Below are 21,565 nucleotides of genomic sequence, written 5' to 3'. Positions count from 1 at the left end.
AATAAAAGCACTGATAGCTTGTTAAGTGTCAAAGGCCATGGAAGCTTGCCTAACTTTGTTCCACAGATTAGGTCTCACTGTCAACTATCAAAAATCGTCAACTATCCAATCCAAGAGAATCATTTTCCTGGATGCAGACTTGGATACCATCTTAGATAAAGCCTTTTTATCCCAGAACAGACAACCAAGGCTCATGGAACTAGCTCTCAAACTATTGAGAAAAGGGTCCCTTTCAGTGAGTCTGTTCAAATCGATCCTAGGCATGATGTCCTCAGTGATCAATCGTGCCCCTTTCACATACCCGAAAATGAGACTGCTACAGGAAGATCTATACAAACATTGGATTCAGACAGAAGGATTGTTCAAGGACCTAGTAAAGATCACACGAGGTATGATGGAAGCACTAACTGTCACAAACCAAACATGTGTGACAGGGCCTCACGCTCCTACCTCACATACCTGATGTTGTAATAAACATGTATGCCACATTAGAGAGCAGGGGTGGTCATTTGCAAGAACTGCAAATCTGAGAAAAGTGATCTCCAATCCAAAGAAGCATGCACATCGGTCACCTGGAACTCAAAGTCATTGTTCTCAGTCTCCAAGCTTATTTGCCAAGGGTCGCAGGATCATCAGTGTCACCACCAGCATGCAATAAACATGTATGCCTTCTTAGACGGCTTGAGTGGTTATTTGCAAGACTTGCAAATATGAGGAAAATGGTCTCCAATCCAAAGGAGCATGCACTCCTGTTACCTGGAAATCAAAGTCATTTTTCTCAGTCTCTAAGCTTTTTTGCCACGGGTAGCAGAGTTGTCAGTGTTAGTACATACAGACAATACCACCAGCAAGCACTATGTGAACAAATAAGAGAGCACAAGATTGTTGGCTCTTTCTAGGGAAGCACACGAAATCTGGATCTGGTGAAGAACACACAGAATAACACTTTGTGTAGAACATGTTCCCAGAATAAGCAATCTTTTAGCAGACACACTAAGCAGAATTTGGAACCGCTGCCACATATGGGAGCTGGATCAGACGGCACTAAATAGGTTATTCTCACTCTAGGGTAAGCCAGCACTAGATGTCTTTGCAACAAGCAAGAACCGAAAATGCCAGTTCTATGCAAGTTGGTATCCACATCCGGGGTCCCGGGGAAATGCCTTTCGGATCAGATGGTCTAGGATCAATGCAGATGCTTTCCCCCCAATACCTCTTTGTTGGACCTGGCCCTTTTTAGCAGGTTCAACCTGAAACTTTTTTCTTTTGCCTAGCCTGTTTTTGAGATGCATGTAATAAGAAGATGTTACACTAATACATTTGTATATTGTAATTTTCAGTTACCCCTGACAAAGAGCCAGATTGGCTTGAAATGCATTGGGTGTGAATAAACTGCTTTTTAAAGAACCCTGCTCTAGTACGTGTTTTTGAAAGAGGTTCGGAAGGCCCATCTTTAACATAAGAAACTTGGGAAATTGCCTAAATCTCTCACTTGTGGATTGCGACAGTGTACATGTTTACTCGGACAAACAAGATGAAAAAGTGTGACGAAAAAATTGAGAAATTAAGAAAATGGATTAAAGGTGAAGATAAAACAGACTGCCAAAGCGGCATTTCGCAGTGCCAGAGGCTTGGGACATAATGTTGTTCCATTTTGGATGTCATTTAGTTTAAACACGTGACGGTTGGGCTTAGCACGTTTTCCTTTGAGCACGCACAGTTAAAAGTGGAAAATTGAACTTGACGAACTTTTGAGAATTATAGGACACAAGCGGTGTGCAACCCATCCCCATATGATGTCTTTCTAGGGAAGCACACGAAATCTGGATCTGGTGAAGAACAGACAGAATAACACTTTGTGTAGAACATGTTCCCAGAACAAGCAATCTTTTAGCAGACACACTAAGCAGAATTTGGAACCGCTGCCACATATGGGAGCTGGATCAGACGGCACTAAATAGGTTATTCTCACTCTAGGGTAAGCCAGCACTAGATGTCTTTGCAACAAGCAAGAACCAAAAATGCCAGTTCTATGCAAGTTGGTATCCACATCCGGGGTCCCGGGGAAATGCCTTTCGGATCAGATGGTCTAGGATCAATGCAGATGCTTTTCCCCAATACCTCTTTGTTGGACCTGGCCCTTTTTGGCAGGTTCACCGCGAAACTTTTTTCTTTTGCCTAGCCTGTTTTTGTAACCTAGTGTTGGTGATTTTAGGTCTCTGCGCACTTTTTCACTGTGGTACTGTGTAAAGTGCATTAGCTCTCTGTGTATGGGTGAGAGTGACCTGCCCTCCTATAGGAATGCATGGGGAATATGTGTGACCATGGTAGTTCCTGATGTGTGGGGAGTGCAGGGTCGAGTTTGGTATGTGTGAACTCGTGAGATTGAATGCTGCGTAATGATGTATGCGGCATGAATGTGTCTAGTGTGGAAGTGCCACTTCTAGACATGGGTGTGCGTGTGTAGTGAGTCTGCTGGCACGTGATTGGCTGGAGCCTGGCTCCAGGAAGTCTGGATGGGTCTGCCCAGTGGTGAGTGTTGAGATTAGCATGCTGATGTGAGGGAAGGGGTGCACCTGGGTCCTGAATAGGGCTGGGCTTTCCCCACACAATGCTGGCTCCGCCCCCTGTGGTGCGACTGACGACCCTAGCCTGACTAGTGAATGGGAGGGGTGGCTGAGCTCATCAAAGGGGCTCCCAAACCAGCTGCGCCTGGTTTTCCCCCCACCCTGCACCTTTAGACAAAGGAATTCACTGTATAAAAAGGGGCTGTGTCCCCTTACAAAATGTTCTTGTTTTTTACTTGAATCCTGCCAGGGGCGTGCTGCTGCCTGGGCTCAGGGGAAGGCATGTGAATGTATAAAAGATCCTATAGTGGAGAACAAAATTAGTTACCTATAACTGTAGTACTCCAGTATTGGTATCTTTCATATATTCACATGTGACTCACCCTCCTCCACTTAGAGGCTCCCCCTAATGTTAGTGCTTGAAAATTTAAGGGACTCAGTCTCTGTTGGGAGTGTTCTAGAGGTTGCTTTTTCCTGATTGGTTAGAGTTTGGCTCTTTTAAAAGGATATAGATAGGCTATTGGAACCAGTCAACCAATCAGCGACGTGTAGAGCGCTGCTTATCACCCGCGAGGGTATCCAGGCGCTGTGGGGAGCAGCTGCTGGGGTTGGTCAGTCAAATATCCAGGTTTGTAGGCCATCTCTGAACTTCTGTAGGATTGGTGCAGTGTGGAGGTGAAGTGCGAGGCCATTCCAGGTCTTGGCAACCAGGTAGGAGAAGGTACGGCTACCGCTTCTGCTTTTGTTGAAGCAGGGCATGTGGGCGAGGCAGAGGGAAGTGGAGCATAGTTGTCTGCCAGGTTGGTCGAAGTTCAGTCTGTGGTTTAGGTAGGCTGGTTAATTTGTTGTGCAGGGCCTTGTAGGCATGGGTCAGCAGTTTGAACTGGAACTGTTTTTGGATGGCTAGCCAGTGGAGCGCTCTGAGGTGGGGGTGATGTGGGCTCTTTTTGGGAGGTCGAGGATGAGCCTGGCTGTAGCGGTTTGGATGGTTTGCAGTCTGCTCAGTAGTTGTGAGGTGATGCCCACATAGAAGGAGTTTCCATAGTCCGGCCGGCTGGTGATGAAGGCTTGGGTGACAGTGCGTCTGGTGTTGATGGGGAGCCATTTGAAATTTCTTTGGAGCATACAGAGGGTGAGGAAGCAGGCTGAAGAGACAGTGTTTATCTGCTTCTTCATGGTGAGCTTGTTGTCGAGTAGGATGCTGAGGTCTCTGGCGTGATCTGAGGGAGCAGGTGAGAGGTCCAATTCTGCTGGCCATCAGGAGTTGTCCCATGGGAAGGTGTGGCTCCCAAAGAGGAGTACCTCTGTTTTGTCATCGTTGAGTGTGAGGCATTTCTTTGTACAGTGATTGGTCATTGTCATAGCGTATGATAATGTCATGTACTGCTTGGGGGTCGCTAGAGGGCGCCAAGCAAGATGGCCACACTACCTTGAGGCTCTTGCTGCTCGGAGGAACATCCGATCTTTATCCTGGCCATCCAGACTTCATTAGCGATTATTTCATAAACACCGAGCTGTGGAATCATGCAGGAATGCCTGGAATCAGGAAATTAGCTGGAACCTGGCTGCGGAGCACTGTTATGCGCAACTGATCTGAAGCTGTGGCTGGTTCCAATATGGCGGACACGGGACGACTGCCAGCGCAGTAGTGAAGGCCGACGCAGAGCTGCAGTGCTGGTCCCGTCTGGAGTGCGGAGCGCTGCTGAGCCTGGTTGAGCGATACACTTCCTGGCATCGTGGGAGCGGAAGACAGCTGCCCCCCGACTGGAGTCCACAGTCCGGCTGGTGGAGGGGGGAGCCGGCGGCCTGCTGCGGGCATCGCGGGCGACGTGCCTCGGAGGAGCTGCTAGAGAGGCCTGTTCTCAGGACCGGAACGCTGAGGAGAGCTGTATTGCCCCCCGGGTGTCCGAGGTGATGAAGACTGCAGCGTGGATGCGGGCACCTGTCGAGGGCATGTGATAACTGTGGGCGCTGAAGACCTCTGGCAGACTGCTTTGGGGCCTCCCTGCCCGGCCGGCGCAGCGGGAGCTAGCGGGCTGGCGTGGGACATCGGAGCGGAGCCGGGTGAGAGAAGTAGCGGGGCGCGGTGAAGCTGTGGGACCCCGCGGGGAGCCGAGCTGGCCCCGTCCCTGGTGGAGGCGCCCGGAGGGAAGAGAGGCGGTGAGTGGGGCCTGCTGTGGGCTGTCTGGCCTGCCGCTGGGATTAGGACAGACAATGCTGAGCATGTAATGCGGGGCATATAGGCAGCTTTATTACCAGTTGGAGGTCGGGGCTGAGAGGTCACTGTGGAAGACCTGCCGACTGTCTGACCTGGGGCCTGATCCTTGGAGTGCTGAGAAAAGGGAGGTATACCTGCATTATAGGCAGAGGGACACTGAGGATTGGAGATCCTGGTAGATATCAACAGCTCAGCAGAGGGCAATGAAGTGTGGCCGGAGCAATTGCTGACCGCTGGGACTGGGGCCCTGTAGGGGGCCGAGGCAGCACTGAGGGGGATGCATCCACTTTTGAAGAAGGCCTGCTTGGTATAGCACTTGGGATGCCACCCTGCTTGCCCCACCCCTGGTGTGGGGAGAGCTGGAGTCTGGACCTCTTCCCCAGAGCGCCTCCAGCTGTGTGGCACTGTGTTTTTTTTTAGATGTAAGACCCGTACGGGGCCATCATTTTTACTACCTGACCAAAGGGGAGGACAAGTGCTGCGGGCCACGCTACGCAACTGGACACCATGGGAAAACCCGACGGACGCCAGCCGAAACTAAACTTTGAGGCTCGAAAAGGCACGCACTCGCACACGGACCCTAAAGAGGAGCAGGCAGAGACCCAGGGGCCCTCGACAGCTGACCTGAAGGAACTGCTTCTGGCCATGCAGTCTAGCCTGACCTCTATAGAATCCAAAATGGGCTCCATGTCTGCGCGGCTAGATGGTGTGTCGCACAAAGTAGACAAACATGAGGAGTGCCTGGTGGAGACTGAGCGGCAGATCTCGGACCTGGATGACGCATCTACAACAACTACGACTCGCACGCTGGAAATGGAGAGGGTGCTGCGGGTGATTGCGGCCAAAAACGAGGACCTTGAATCCCGTTCTCGAAGGAACAACCTCCGCATTTTGGGTGTGTCGAAAATAACTGCGACTGCGAGGATGAAGGACTACGTGGAGCGCCTTCTCATTGCTTTATTCGGAAGGGAGGCTCTCTCACCGGTTTTGGTGGTGGAGCGAGCTCATAGGTCGCTTGCGGCCCGCCCGGTACCTGGAGCGACGCCTCGCCCAAAAATTGCCCGCCTGCTCAACTACCGGGACCAGGATGTGACCCTGCGTCTATCCAGAGAGAGGGAGCAGCTTCCAAATGAGTGGATGGACATATCGATATGCCCTGATTTCACCATGGTGGTCCAAGAGCAGAGACGAAATTTCCTTCCGGTGAAGAAGAAACAACAGCAACTTAACATCCCTTATGCGATGCTCTTCCCCGCAAAACTAAAAGTAACTTATCAAAGTAAGCAGCATTTCTTCAAAACTCCGCTCGCACAGGACTTCCTGAAGATCCGACCGAAGGCGGCGGCGGGGCAGGCTTTGCCATCTCCCCGTCCTGAAGCTGGGGGAGGCACCTCGGATGTAGAATGACCCCGACCTCCTTTATGAACCACATGGATGAGCATACAAACATTGTGATCCTGACTCAAATGGTATAGGTGAGGGGGCAGATATATAAAGCGGGAGGGTACTTGGGGGGGGCGGAACATCCCCCCCTAGAGGGGAGCGGGGATCCAGTTGTGAACTCTGCTATGCTGGTTGTTGCCCTAGTGGCGTGAACAGAGATGGTCGCATTGACATTGTTTGGGAGGGATACCCGCCCGGCCTGCTTGCACAGATAAAGACACTTTTAATTCGCCCTTATGCCTGTCGCAAGAGCGGTTTGTTCTAGTGAATGTCTTTTTTGTATGGAACTAAGATCTGGATGAACGTTAGATAAATTCCCGAGCACCCTCGCTATAGTGAGGATGACCCTTGGACGCCCTCTGGATACCACCTCGCAGGTGACCCCTTACTGAGATGACTGTGGGTTTTGTACCACCAGTTATGGCAATGGTACAGATGTTTTCCACCGTTGGGAGTATATTTTTTGGGGGGGGGGGAGGCTTGGGCCACGGCAGGTTTGGGCTGCTGATGTAGGAGGGGGGTGCAGGACTGTTGTTTAAATTTTTTTATGATGATCAATGTCGGGCCCTATCACAGGCCACTGTTTTTGGAGCTACTTGTGCCATGAGCATTAAATACCGCAATGCCACCAAGCGCTGCAGAGGAATGCGATGCCCTAGGATTTGTGATGGATGAGCGCTCAGTGCCCCCTACCTACCGCTTCCTTACCTGGAATGTCAGAGGGATGGGGGAATCCCGTAAACGCAGACACATACTATCGTATTTGGATAGACACAACATACACTGCGCTATGATACAAGAGATGCATTTCAGCCCCACTGTCCTCCCCACCTTTACTGCTCGATGTGCCAGCCACACTTGCTTCTCTTCCTACTCTGCGTATGCCCGAGGCACGTATATACTGGTGAAAAAGTCCCTTCCATATATCCCGCTGGGAAATGTCGCTGATAAGCAGGGGAGATATTCCATTCTATGGGGGCGGATAGCTAACCTTCACCCTGGTGTCATGCTATGGACCTAACACTGATGACCTGGAATTTTTCCGGGTGCTTTGGGGAAAGATATTAGAGATTGGGTCGACACATCTGTTATAGGGGGGAGATCTCAATGTGACAATTGCTCCTAGTATGGACCGCTCTCACCCGCAACCACACCACTACTCCCGTTCACAGGCTGCCCTTAAGGCTTTACTTGAGGATTATGATCTGGTTGATATTTGGCGACAGTTGCACCCGGCTAGGCGGGAGGGCACTTGTTATACCACCGCTCGTGTGTCTTGGTCAAGGATAGATGGCTGGATTCTTTCGAAGGGCCTTGCCCATGGGCTACACATTCTTCCCATTTGCCTCGGACTTATTCGGACCACTCCCCGGTACTGGTCGCTGTGACCCTCCTGCACACGGACTCCCCTTTTTAGTTTTGGCCAGGAATGAGGGCTCAGTGACACAATATTCCACCCTATGGGATGCCTTCAAGGCTACGGTGCAGGGAATATGCATTGCGAAGAGTAGCGGGGTCCTGAGGGACATCCGTTCCATTTTGGTCGAATAGAAACAGAACTTGGGCACATCGAGACTGAACTGCAGCGATGTCTCACCCCTGAATTGCAAGCTAAGCTCCGCATTACCCTTAGTGAATATTAAGAGACAGCAGTGAGGGAATGCAAATACAGAGGGAAGTATCATAGGGCACGGCCGCCAGGGGAGGGGGATAGGCCCAGAAAGATGCTGGCGGCTTTGGTTCGGTGTCCATGCTTCTCGAACACGGTGTTGGAGATTGAGGGGGAAGATGGGCAAATGCACAATGACGCAACTGAGATTGTAGAAATTTTTAGGCGGTTTTATAAACAGCTGTATAAAACTCCCAGAACTCAGACCGTAGATTTTTCCCCCATCTTTGAGGATACCGCGATTGTCTGGCTGGGAGATGGGCAGCGGAAATTCCTCTTACGACACCATAAAGATGAGGAAATCATTACAGCGATAATGCAGTTGCAGTCCAGGAAGGCCCCGGGGCCGGATGGCTTCCCGGCTGAATTTTACAAGACCTTTCATCATCTCCTTATCCCAGTGCTGAGACACGTGTTTGAAGAGGCCCGGGAGAGTGGTATACTCCCCCCCACTATGAGGGAGGCACATATCATTTCTATACCTGTACCTGGCAAACTGCTTCACTTGTGCGACTCATATAGGCCGCTCTCTTTAATAAATGTTGATGCAAAAATCCTGGCCAAACGTATTGCTAATCGTATCAGTCCCGTTATGACGGCACTGGTGCTCCGGACCAATCAGGTTTCATGCCTACTCGAGGTACGTCCCATAACTTGCGGACGCTCTTTGCACTCCTTCATGACATTGATCCGGATGCCAACGCTGCGGCGGTATTTCTTGATGCCACTAAAGCGTTCGATTCCTTGGAGTGGGACTACCTTGCTTTTGTCCTTCAGCGCATTGGGTTTCCGATCCCCTTTCTGGAGTGGATCAACCTGCTCTACCCAGGGGTGCGTGCCAGGGTGGTGGTGAATGCACTTCAGTCGGCGCCCTTCTCTATCACACGGGGCACCCGGCAAGGATGCCCCTTGTCGCCGCTGCTTTTTGCCATAGCCATCGAGCCCCTATCAGCGAAGGTCCAGCAGCACTATCAAGAGCATGGCCTAATATATCCTGAGAGGCAAATTTTTATCTCCTTATACGCAGATGACTTAACACTCTACTTGCGGGACCCTGCGGTTAGCCTTAACCCCATTCTCCGCCTGCTCATCCTCTTTGGACAGCTTTCTGGTGTTAATGTGAACTGGGGCAAATCCCAAATCTTCTCCCTCACAGACACTACAGAGGATGTTACGCCTGATTTTCCGCTGAAATGATGCTGAGACACCATTACCTATCTGGGTATTTGAATCTCTCGCTGTCGGGAGGAATTGATGCGCTCCAACTATGGCCGTGCGCTTGACACCATCACAGACAAGGTGACTGGGTGGATTTCGATGCATCTTTCCATGGCGGGTAGAGTGTTGCTGATCCAGATGATTATTTTACCTAAACTCCTTTATCTTTTTACTAACATTCCCTATGCCCGAGCCGTTTTTTATTTAACTGCATCAAAACGCAGCTGATCCGAATAACATGGGGAGGAAAATAGCCCAGGATGGCGTGGGAAATTATGACTCGGCCTTTCAAGGACGGTGGATTTGAGATCCCGGATATGGATCTATACTTTGCTTGCGCTCAAGCGCACTTTGCGGCGTGCTGGTTCCACCCCCCTCCATATATGCCTCATCTGGCTACCGAGGATAGGTATATGGCACCCAAGCCGTGCACTGCATATCTTAGCACGACGACGGTACCTAGACACTTAGCGGCCACCACGGTCCAATGCACGACCAGTGCCTGGCGCGACCTAGCGCGTACACTTCAGTGCCCCTTTCTTTACTCGCCACTAGTGCCCCTGCAGGGAAGGCAGGATATACAGGTCACTACGGAGGGAGGGTGCCGTTGCATGCTGCGGAAACTGTCTTATCCCACCTGGGGTCACTTATACAACAATGGGAAGTTCAAGACGAGTGAGGAGTTTTTTGGCTCCTGCACCCCTCTCCTCTAGAACGCTTTTACTATGTACTACTTCGACAAGATGTACGATCACTAACCCAGGACTTCCTGTTGGAACCCCCCGTCATGGTCCCTTTACATACTTTACTGCAACAAGACCCCCCTGAACATGTGGTGTCACGTTTATATAGTTCCACTCAAAAAGAATGGGGACGGAGCCTTGCTCCAGCTAAAGGGAAGTGGGAGGAAGAATTGGCTGCTCCCATTTCGGAGGAGAAATGGGCCTATTGCTGTCGCCAAGCAAGGGTCATCTCTGCAAATAGCAGGCTAGGCCTGCTACACACCAAATACATTCATCACTTATATTACACACCTGCTAGGTTACACTGGCTATGTTTGTGAGACACAGACCGCTGCGACAGATGCGGGGCTGCAGGTGCTGACTTTGGGCATTTGGCATGGGAATGTCTGCTTGTTCGGGAGTACTGGAGGGAGGTACTGCAGGCGCTGGATGTTATGACTGCAATACATGTGCCTGATGATCCCCTTACCATCCTGTTGGGCTATAAGGAGCAAATTCCTGCTTAAATCCAGAGGTTCGCCTCTCTAGCTCTATCGATGTCAAAACGGCGTATAGCTTGTCACTGGGGACGCAGTAGAGCCCCTGAATTTAAAGAGTGGCTTAATGATCTTGTATACTTGCCAGGGACAGCTGGACATTTATGCTGATCTTATGCCACCTTCCTCACGCCCTAAAGATATTTGGGGCCCTCTTAGGGAATATCTTCTGGAACATACTGACAATGTGGAGGCGGACCGGAGCCCAGAGCGGGTGGGATGTGGGGGGGGGGAGGCCTAAAGGAGATTGCAGAGGCGGGAGAATTCCCGGATGTGGGCCCATAAGATCCTAGGGCAAGACATCAGGGGGAGGGTGGGGTACAGGGGGAAGCAATTCTTGATCATACCTAGGTAGCTGTGACATGAGTGGCAACTGGACTAAGATATTGGATTGAAATGTGGCTAACTGTGACTGATGATCTTTGCAGAAATTATTAGTTAGGAGGGTTCTGTTTTTTTGTTACCTTTTAGGAGACGTAAATTGACTGCTGCCTGCTCTGATTGCCTATGTGATGCGGCCGGCCCATTGGGTTGTAGGCGTCTTGCTGTGTATGCATTCTCCACTACTTTATGCATGGAATGTTATATAATGCTGTGCCGGCCCGATGGGATGTAGGCACCCGGCTGTGTTAATACTCTGATGTCAATAAAGGTCAAGTTTAAAACCCCAAAAAATAAAAATGTCATGTACTGCTTTATTATGGTACAATTAGACTCCCACTTCGACGATGGGGGAATGATTCAAGTATGGGAATCTGTGAAAAAATTGCAATAATGGAGAATTACAATCACAGGTAAGTAACTCATTTTCTTATGCACCAACCTCCATGTTCTGACATTGTTCTCCCAGTTGTAGGAGACTGAATGGCCTTTTCTCCGTATAGCAGCTTTTTGGAGTACATGGCATGCAATCTTGGTGGTCAAGAACGTGAAGGGGACATGATTATCTGGCAATATAATGATGTACGGGAAAGGATACACCATTGTAGTGGAGTCCATTGGATCCATCAGAGTGGGTGGGAACATACTGCTGTCAGTGGTATCAAACTCCAACGGAGTCAAGTGTGATCAGTACATATGGATGGTTCTGATTCCTCGCATTAAACAGCCCCTGTCTGATGTTACTGGAGTGGTTTGTATGGTGCGGCGAGTGGGAAGCCTTTTCTGAAACATGGACAGAAGGTCCGAGATGGATATAAAGTTCACTAGTACAACAGAGTCCGAAACCTCCATGGAACTTGCATATTACTGAGCGAGGTGTTGACGGCTTGGGCAAGGAGAGGGACAACAAGCCTATTGAACCATATTGACCATTCTGGTTTTCTTTCATGTCAGTGTTGCATTTTCCACCAAGTACGCGAGGCGAGCACCTAGGGTGGCAGAGTCCAAGGGTCAATTCACTCTTTACTGACTCTGAGTGACAACCTCAGAGAACGCCTGGCCCTGGAGAGCATCATGTACAGCTGGTGATGATCCAGATACTGTCACTTAGTAAGTCATAGCATCTGTAAGACTCGAGGACAGTAGGAATTGAAAGACGTACTATGAAGAACATTATTTTTTAGTAGTACACTATCGCTGTGAATCCACCACTATGGTGGGGAACCTTGCAGAAACTCCCCTCAAGGTACTAATATTTTTTGGTCATTTTTCCACAACTTGTGATTGGTTATCTTTTGCATGCCCCACACTATCCCCAAGAGAGTGACATGATGGGAGTTCCAATTTGCTCGTAAACACCTACCCCTCTGCCCTTATTGTTTGTGGTAGCCTCAATGCTGTTGTTGGATCTTGACAGCGCTTGTAAGAAAAGAAATCGAGAAACAATGTTGTTTGCAAAGCACAGGTTTATTCTACCGGACTGGGGATGGATCTCGTTCTTAATGCGCCTTTCACTTCTCCTTGTCCAGGGTTCGGAGCTCCTCCAGGAAGCCGTCGTTGGGCCGGATGTACCTTTTGGAACTCAGTTTACATACGGCCTCTTTCAGGCTCATGTTCTTGTAGAGCATCAAGTAGGCCAAGACAATCGTGGCACCACGACTTATACCTGTGACGCAGCAGTGCACAAGGATCTTACCTGCCAGGTTGTAAAGAGATAAAAGTCAGATAAATGTCAGCAACTATGTAGGGAAGAGCAAAAATACAAGAGATAAGAGGACCAGGGTTAACACTGAGCGACTCTAAATTCGGTATTATTCCTGGATGCATCAGACAGATGGCATGGAGGCATTCTTGGCATAATTTTACCAAAGGGGGTGGGGTAGCAGAGTGATCTTGATATATCCTTGGAAAGCAAATGGTATCATAGGAAGTCATATTATATAAACTTTGATTGCATTGATAACACAGTAAACGTTTTATTAAATATTTTAGTCCATTATTAAGTTATTTTCTGGCCTTTGAAGTAATACCACGATTTCGGTAGCAGCGGTACTACTGTTGGGAATTGCAAAGTCACAGTGAATTTAGAAATAGGCTAACCATGAAATGAGGCAAATGTGGTTTTTGCATGTTTTCCTTCATTAGTTGTCATGGATGGAATCAAAAGGTGTGGACTAGATAGCGTGCATAACAAACAAAGAGTAAGGGGAATGTAGGGTAAGCATAGGGAAGTTTAAAGCATGTAAGTAAGACATAGGGCCTGATTTGGACTTTGGTGGATGGGCAACTCCATCCCAAACGAGTGGAATATCTACTCTGCCTTATTAGAAGTACATTACAATAAGGTAGATGGGATATCTGTGGCGTTTGTGACTGAGTAACCCGTCTACCAATCTCTAAGTCAGGCCTTCGGGTTGGAGGAGGGACGGAAAGTGTGGTACAGAGAACGTATGGGCAAGAAAGCGTGAGTATAGGAAGTGAGTGAGATTGTGGGCAGGGAAGAGATAATGAAGGCAAGAGAAGAGAACACAAAGTGAGGAAGAGTGCAGAGCGAAGAAAGGAAGGAAGAAGCGGCTAGGCTACCACAATGTGACAAAGGGATTTTGTGTTGGGTAGGGTAGGATGGTGCAATCAATTGAGCAAGAGGTCGTGGAAAAAATAGTGTGAGAAAGCGAATAGACTAGACCCTATGAAAGGAAAAGTGAGGAAAAGGATATGACTGAGGAGGGATAATGTGGGTAAAGATGGAAAAAATCAGGGGGGAATGGGGAGAGAGCGTGTGGAGAAAAAAGGCAGGCAGAGAAGAGCAGTGATTGGAAAAGCGAGATTTTGTGCACTGGAGAGAATGTCAGGAAAGAAGGAATGTCACAACAGGAGAGAGTGTGTTTTGAGGGAAAGTATATGGAAGTGCTGGGAAAATGTGAGGGACTGTATGGAGAGTTGGGAAAACTAAGTTGGATGAGGGAGAGAATGTGGGAAAGAAAAGGGATGAGAAAGGAGAGAGACTTTGGGCAAGGTGAAAGATTGGGGGAAGAGAAGTCAAATAGACGAAGACAGAATATAAGGGATGGACAGTATTGGATTGAAACAAAAGAGTGCCGGAAAGTGCTTAATTAGGGAAAAAAACTCAAGTGCTAAGGTCCAAAGTTTTTCCATGAAGCCTTCTGCAGAGTTTGCGAACTAGCTAGGCTTGATTCCACCTCATGCCTATTTCTTTCAACACGATACTCTTTCTGTCTCACTCACGGAGATTCTTTTTTATCCTTTCTTTCTCCCTTTGTCGCTGTTTTCCTGTCCTTCATAGCCTCATTTTAACTCTTTTCTGGCTCTCTCTTTGTCTGGGTCAAAGTTTGATGCTGAGAACTAAATCTTTGTCCCCAAAAATGACTACCAATGCCGGGCACTTGCAAACACTGGTTAAAATTAAGCACTGCTGATAAAGGTGGATTGTGGGTTTCTGAGGGATAGTTTCATATAAGGATCCAACAACAGGAGATGGGAAGGGGCCAGATATAAAATTCTGGGACGGAACATTTGAACCATGTCACAGAAGGAAACAGAGTGAGGAATGAAACTGACACCGCTTTAAGGAATACCTGTAGAGATTAATGTTCTTCGAAGAGAGGCAAAGAAAAATAGAGCCTTCCAAAGTATATACAGAGAAACGCCAGAAATAGCTGTCAGACATGTTACATCCTGTCTTTAGGCTGCACGTGTATATAACAAAGCATGTATTTCCGATTATGTGTGTGTATGTTGTGAAAACCTTTGCTTCATAACTGAAAATAAATATTGTACCAATCCTATCATCTTGCCTGTTATTATACATATAACGTTTGGAAATACCGCTACAATTTATCATGCTGGTGCATCTGTCATTACAGTTGCATTGGACCATGAATAAAGCACACTTTAGTTTATTGATACTTGGGTAACAGGTGCTATTATTACACATCTCAACTGCTTAGCTAAATCTGTCAACACTCTCAAGTTAGGCAGTTTTCCAGCAATCATAGGGGCATATGTTAAAGGAAGTCACGGGGTGAGGCGTTGGCCGTCGTGGCTTAACACCTCACTCCGCCACTTCAGAAACGCAAGGCTGAACTATATTTACAATGACATGGTGCAGTCTTGCGTTTCCCCCTGCGCTGGGGCTACACTTAGCAGTTTAGCGCCAAAGCAGGCACCCTTGCACCATAGTGCAAGGGTGTCTGCGTGCAGGGGAAAGATTGTTTATGTACAGGAAGGCCCCCCTTCCTGTTGTACATAAACAATCGCTAAATGCCATTTTGTCACTTCTATGTGTGCTGCTTAATGCAGCACACACGGAAGTCACTAATGGCTTTTTTTTTAAAGATTGTTTATGTACAGTAAAGGAGACCTTCCTGTACATAAACAATCCAAGGCATTTTGCTTTTTCCATGTGTGCTGCACAATGCAGCATGCATGGAAAAAGCAAAAACGAGGAGAAATATTGCACTTCTCCTCGTTTCCCCAACTTAAGACCAGGTTTTCCCTGGTATTAATTTTGGCGCTGCATCCTATTTACGCTGCACTTGTAAATAGGGGACAGCGTCAAAATCAATGGGTGTTGCGGTGGAACTCCCACTGCAACAACCACTGCCCACCCCTTTCACTCTAAGCATAGCATGAAAGGGGGCCTTATTTTCAAGGCAGCGTTAAGCCACATTAAGTGGCTTAGCGCTGCCTTGTGAATAAGACAATGCCCCGATCGCCACCTCAACATCGTAAAAAGTGACGGTGTGGTGGCGATAGGAGCTTGTACATATGCCCCATAGTATTTTAGCATTCTGTTGCTTAAAACTTTGTTAGCAACACATCAAGTTAATGGGGAAAATTATTCCCTCACAGTGTATTTCTCTATATCCCTTCTTAAGCTTTCATTGATGTTGGAATGTTTTTTTTTATCACCTGAGCGAAGATGAAAGAGTGAGTTGACTTAGCTAGGATTGCAATCTGTCACTTGGAGGTTACCCGTAGAAGTCATCCAGGTGAGCAATTGCGTGGTGGTACACATATACAGATTTTCCTGTTGTGCAGAAATGTATAGTGTTGCTATTGCAGCAGCTAGGCCACAGTCGCACCAAGTATAGTGGGCTCATTTCTGATAGGTGACAACGTCCTCTTCATCAATTACCTTTTGGACATCTAAGGGCTTCATCAATAAATTTGGCGGCCGGGCAGAAGAAGCAGCTGATTTTGAAGTCTGGGTCGTCGAAGATCTGGAAACCCTTGTAGGTGATCGGCATGCCCTTATAGTAGCAGGCATTGGTTATAACCTCCCCTGTATCATGGGCGGCATTCAGGACGTGTGTGATACCAAGGCACGTCAGATTTTCCCTGTCCATGGCAGCATAGCTGTTGAAAAAAAACAGTTCTGTTAGCATGAACATTCTGCAGCTTCCCAGAAGGCACCTACGTTATAAATACGACATAATGATGCTATATGCTATGACATATTTATGTAACGGTAAAGCATATGAAAAAAATCATAATATATCATAATTAACATATAACATTTCCTCTCCCTGTTACCGCATCACAATTATATCTAGCGCAAGCTTGTGCTTTTAAGCAGGAAGGTGAATTGTTGCTGGCAAGTGGGGCAAGAGGGTATAGTGACCAGCTACAGAAATACAACATATCTAGCAATAACCTGCCTATTTATATTTACACTATAAAAAATGGTGCCTTCTTGTGATGTGTGGTGCCCGAATGTGCTAAAACACCACACTGATATGAATTAGATGGAGAATCACTCCTACTTAACCTATTTAAACAATCTTATTGATCAATTTTTGTGTTGCTAAATTTGCCTGTTATATCAAAAAAATAAATCATGCGTGCTGTAGTGGTACCACGTTTGTCTAGACCGTGCCTGAAGGTAGGTCTAAAACACCACACTGCCAATTCTGTACCATGTTTAAGCAAAATACAGCAAAAGGCTTTGAAATGGCCATCAAATTTGCCAGCAGCTGTCATCATCCCAAGGTAGGTTTGTCTGAATTACATACGGTAGAAGGAATTCACTTTGACAATAAAGGCTCTATCAGGGCCTAGTACCAAAGCGATGGAATTAATGAAGGCATGGACATTTTTCAAGGCAGGATAGTTCTCTGTGGAATCCTGCAACACTGAAGGGCCTATTTATGAGGCCGTTTGCATCGCGCATGCACTACGCAATGTGGTCCAAGAGTGCAGCAAACCTTAAGACAGATTTTTAAACCTACGCAAAACCACTTTGCATGGCTCTGAGTGGCTTAAAAAATCTGGAGTAACGCAACCCAGCACTAATCGCTGTGGTGCGATACTTTGCCCTGAGAAGGCGTTCCATGGGTGTTTCTATCCAACTCCCATGGTTCTTGACGTATTCCCATATTTACAAGAAATTGTAAACCAGGGAAATTGGCTAAATCTTACATCTTCCCAGGGAGGCGTAGTGAGAAGAAATATCTCTATTTTTCCTTGTTTCTTCCACTTATGTGTGCTGCATTCTGCAGCATACGCCAAAAGCAGTATATGTTTGTTTTTGTGCTGGAAAAGGCCCCTTCCTGCACAAAAACAACACTGCATGCAAAGCAGGCACCCTTACACCATGGTGCAAGGATGCCTGTGTTGGCGCTGGTCAGCACATTGTCCGCCAGAGCATAGGGCAGGAAAGAAATGTGCCGTATGGCCTTAAATGTGGTGCATTTCTCCCCTTCCTGTGACACGTAGTGCAGCGCAGCAAGGTGGCATGCTGTGTTGCAATGCGTGACTTGGCCTTAAATATGGCCCTAAAAGTTTTGGCAACTCTAAATATCTGGATTGTCCTTACGCATTGCCGAGGAAGAGGTTAGGAAAGACTTCATCCTCCTGGTTTGGTTGTCCGTCGTTCGCTCTCTCCATCAATTCCAGGAGATCACAGGCACTCGGTGTCTTGCCCTTCTTCTGACATGTTGTAGTGGGGGCACACCTCGAGGAGCTAGATGATCTGCAGCTCGAGCATGAGCCCGCTGCGGGGCTAACATATTGCCTGGAACAACTCATGTTGATCTACAAAAAACAAACATTTGTTGCCAAGGTTATCAATGGAGGCGTTTTAATATCTTTCTAACTCGTATTTCAGTTCATTTGCATAGCTCAGTATAACAATAGCTCATCAGTAGCTTACGGGTCAGTAACGCGGGCATGCTGAGAGTCAGCGGTTGTGTCAATGGCAAAACCAGAATACGATTTCACAGCTCCTTACTCAGAACCCAGAACTTTCTATAGCTGAAAGTGTCCTCCCATCAATCCAATATTTTTGTATTGTTTTGTATAGAGCCAACAAGAGGCTGACATTTAACAAATACAGAACATGAAAGACAATTGATAGAAATAAAGACATGGTGGACTTAAAAGGAGGTGTTTGTGAGAGCATGGGGTCAATGTAGTTTGACACAGTGGTAGCAGAGCCATTTTGGGATATGGTACATATACAGACTTGAAGAACAGATTCAAGCTTACATGCTTTTTTGCTTACACCTTAATGCATGGGGGTTGCACTTAAGAAAATTCAAAAGAACTTGTCAGAGGCAGGTACCTCCGAGAGACTGGAAGGGCTGTGGCAGAGCCCTCTGCATATCAGTGTAGCATGGTTAAACTGAGAGATCCATTTGCAACAAATGCCCTGCCCAAACTACACGGTGCCAGAACGACTAGTAGTGTAAGGCTAGAGCGATTAGAAGTGTCTGCAAAATTACACAGGAGAGGGCAAAGGGAAGACTGCTGTGATGGGACTTGAGAAAACGATAGCGGTGTGAGTGCAACCGCTCGCTGACGCCACGCAAGCATGCTCACATAATAACTCAAAATAAATTGTGCACCAGATACAATAAGGTATGCTGCCCCCCCCCCACTTATGTGATTAAAAAGCTGCAAACGTTTGTTATTGAATGTGTACAGCAGGGAACTACATACAAGATGACGTAAGCTAAATACCAGCTACCTCCACTTCAGCCGACATAGTGGCTTCCTCTGGCGAATTCCCTAGAGAGATATCCACAGGATCACTGCAGCACAGCCTGGACATGACAATAAAAGCTATCTATATCCTCCCCTGGCATTGCAGCCAATTATCCCACCATTGAAACCCGTCTCAAGCAGCTCAAGCTCAGTTAACTGCAAAGAGCCTTCTTTTATTTTAGATCCTCAGACACCATCAGAGCTTCGACAGAAAGTTCCTTCAGACGACTTAGCTCACAGAGCTACATGACACCCGACGAGACAACGCAAATTCTAGACTTTTTCCTAGACCTTTGACTAGAAGGTAGGATGGGTGAGAACATTCAGGCAAACTCTACCCACAGTGGCAAATTCAAAAAGGCTGTGGCCGCCACACACCAACTTGTATTGCAAGTAGCACAACATTGGTTGAACAGCAGTTATTCTTCATTTCTGGGAGTATGTCGGCCAGCATCTCCAAAGGCCAAATTATGTGCACCTGGTGACTGAACTGGTAAAAAAAATGTAAGTTGGTGGTCATCAATTGTGACCTCAATATCTTACAACCACTACAGCTACTCTTCTCTTCATGAGCACACTACCTACACATCATCTAAGTCGTATCATATTCCTGTAGTCCTGCGTGATATCCCTGGCTCCACTGGGTAATCACCCACTCTGAGCCAAAGGTTCTGCCCCTCCTCCCCTGATAATCCTACAGGGTGGGGAACTACTGGGACTGGTGTTCACATGTCTCCTGTCGATGTACTGCCACCCATAATATCATAGGGCCTAGCTCTGCACCTCACCATGGTCAACACTTCTCTTTAAAATCTCTATTAAAGGGGAACTGGTGAAATTGAATACATTCCCGAGGCACCAAGGAGTGGCCAAATAATGCGGAGGAGACAAGCTCTATTAAGCTCAATTCCAAATAGTTCAGGAACCCTATTAGTGAAGCTAAGCAATAATAAAGCAGAACCAGCTACGATGTCAACAGACCCAGATGTCACAGTTGTTATATAAATTTTCTTCCCCAGCGCCTACCGATCTTCGATTTCTCTGACTCCGCTCCACATTGCTTCTCGCTTTATTTCGTTGAGTTCTGGAGTAGCCTTCATATACATGCTTTCTTTGCCTGCAGCTCTTCCGGTAGCTCTGCTGCCTCCCCATTTCTGAAAAAAAAGGTCCTCGTTCAAACCTCCGCTGACATGCTGCCACAATCTCCACTTTTTATACCTAACCATTGACTAGCACTCCATTGTACCTAACAGGTGTCATAACTATCCACAGCCCACCAATAGGCTCAACCCTCCCAGAAAGAAGTGGAAATGTAAATTCTGCCACAAGATCCTGCAGTCATGACCATTGCTAGTTCAACCCTTTGACAAGACACTCTCATTGATTTAACCCCACAATAAATGCACCTTGGTATTCTGCTTAAACCCTTCTCTGCATGCTTCTTGGCAGCCTGCTCACAATCCTACTTTCTGCTAGTCCAAATGATTGCCGATGATATTTATCGTGTCCACCTGAAGATGCTCAGATGGATGGTCAATAGGCAATAGTCATGCCAAATGATCAGTAACATTGGCAAGCCTGAGGAAACGGCTAATTCAGCACAGTCCGCCAACATCATTTAGCCCCAGCTGCGTTGCATTGCTGTACTCTTCAGCTTTATCTATATTCCGCGATAGGCCTAATAGTATGGGGGAATAATTTTCATCTTTCTCTAAAATGGGCATTGTTTTCATGCGACAGGTGGTACATCCCAGAAATCTCTCCTCCGGAAGTGTCATCACTGCCAGCCCATGTGACCCGCTAGTGATGTCGCTGGTGACCCCTAACCCTCCTACTGAAATGAAGTCATTGAGACGGCTCATGTAACCAGGTAGTGATGTCGACAACAACCGAGGGTCCCTGATAATAGCAATACTAGGAAGAGGAGGCAGGGAAAAATACAAACAGGAACAAAACCTCTCCTAGAAGCACAATAATTCTAAAGGTAATACATCCAAAAATTTATATAAATCAACATTGTCCCACATCAAGACTCATTAGAAAAACATAATTCTTATTTATTTTTGTCAGCTTTAACAAAGGTGAATTTCATAATAATGTTCATAGCAAATCACAAATATAAATATACATATACAACATGACCCCCAATCATCCTAGTCACCACACATCCTCACACTCAACCCAACAATCATACACAATACATGAAATGTACAAAAATTAAATACACAATTAAAGCACGAAGAAAAAACAATAATACAGTGAAGATCAATGAATCACAAACAACCAAACAGAGAAGCGCCCAGGTAGTGATGTCACCTGTGACCCCTAACCTGGAAGTCCCTCCTCCGGAAATTAAGTCATGAGAGCCACCGAGCCTGAAACTACGTTGCACCCTGCCTCATCTCCACCCTCTCCAGAAGTACCATCACTTCCAGCCAGTGTGACTAGAAAGTGATGTCACCCATGACCCCTAACATCGGGTGTTCCCAGGAACCCAGACCTTGGAAGTGACATTGCCCAAAACCTATCCTAATGCAATGCACCAAAAATCACATAGTTGTTAGCCATGAGAGTCCAACTGTCTTTTTGAAAGGGAAGAGAAATATGAATATGAAGGAATGTGTGTACATTATTGTATGCGCAAACACTCACAAGCACATCCCCACACCCCCTGCTCGCGCACACACCCATAAACGCACCCAAGGGCGTACATTGCTTGTACATATAGTGTATGTGGGAGTTTGCATGAGTGTGTGTGTGTATGGGTGTGTTAGTGTATTTGC

General features: G+C 47.2%; 1 protein-coding gene and 1 long non-coding RNA gene across 4 annotated transcripts in view; one reads left to right on the top strand and one right to left on the bottom strand.

The window, feature by feature from the left end:
* Positions 1-21,565, top strand: part of LOC144753218 (uncharacterized) — a 178,997-nt gene that overhangs the window by 96,072 nt on the left and 61,360 nt on the right. The gene's annotated exons all lie outside the window — the stretch shown is intronic.
* Positions 12,230-21,565, bottom strand: part of LOC144753217 (dual specificity protein phosphatase 13B-like) — a 73,556-nt gene continuing 64,220 nt past the window's right edge. The window contains exons 2-5 of one of the 2 annotated variants that reach the window (XM_078640979.1): positions 19,809-19,936; positions 17,614-17,831; positions 15,934-16,154; positions 12,230-12,471 (exon numbers count right to left, since the gene is read on the bottom strand). In XM_078640979.1, coding sequence (XP_078497105.1) covers positions 12,287-12,471; positions 15,934-16,154; positions 17,614-17,831; positions 19,809-19,934 — 750 coding nt within the window. In that variant the 5' untranslated portion in view covers positions 19,935-19,936 and the 3' untranslated portion in view covers positions 12,230-12,286. The remainder of the gene's footprint in view (positions 12,472-15,933; positions 16,155-17,613; positions 17,832-19,808; positions 19,937-21,565) is intronic. The other variant, XM_078640980.1, reaches the window with a different exon arrangement.

This window comes from Lissotriton helveticus, chromosome 5_1 (genome assembly GCF_964261635.1).
Source record: "Lissotriton helveticus chromosome 5_1, aLisHel1.1, whole genome shotgun sequence".
Taxonomy (NCBI): Eukaryota; Metazoa; Chordata; class Amphibia; order Caudata; family Salamandridae; genus Lissotriton; species Lissotriton helveticus.
This window is presented reverse-complemented; position numbering and strand designations above follow the sequence as displayed.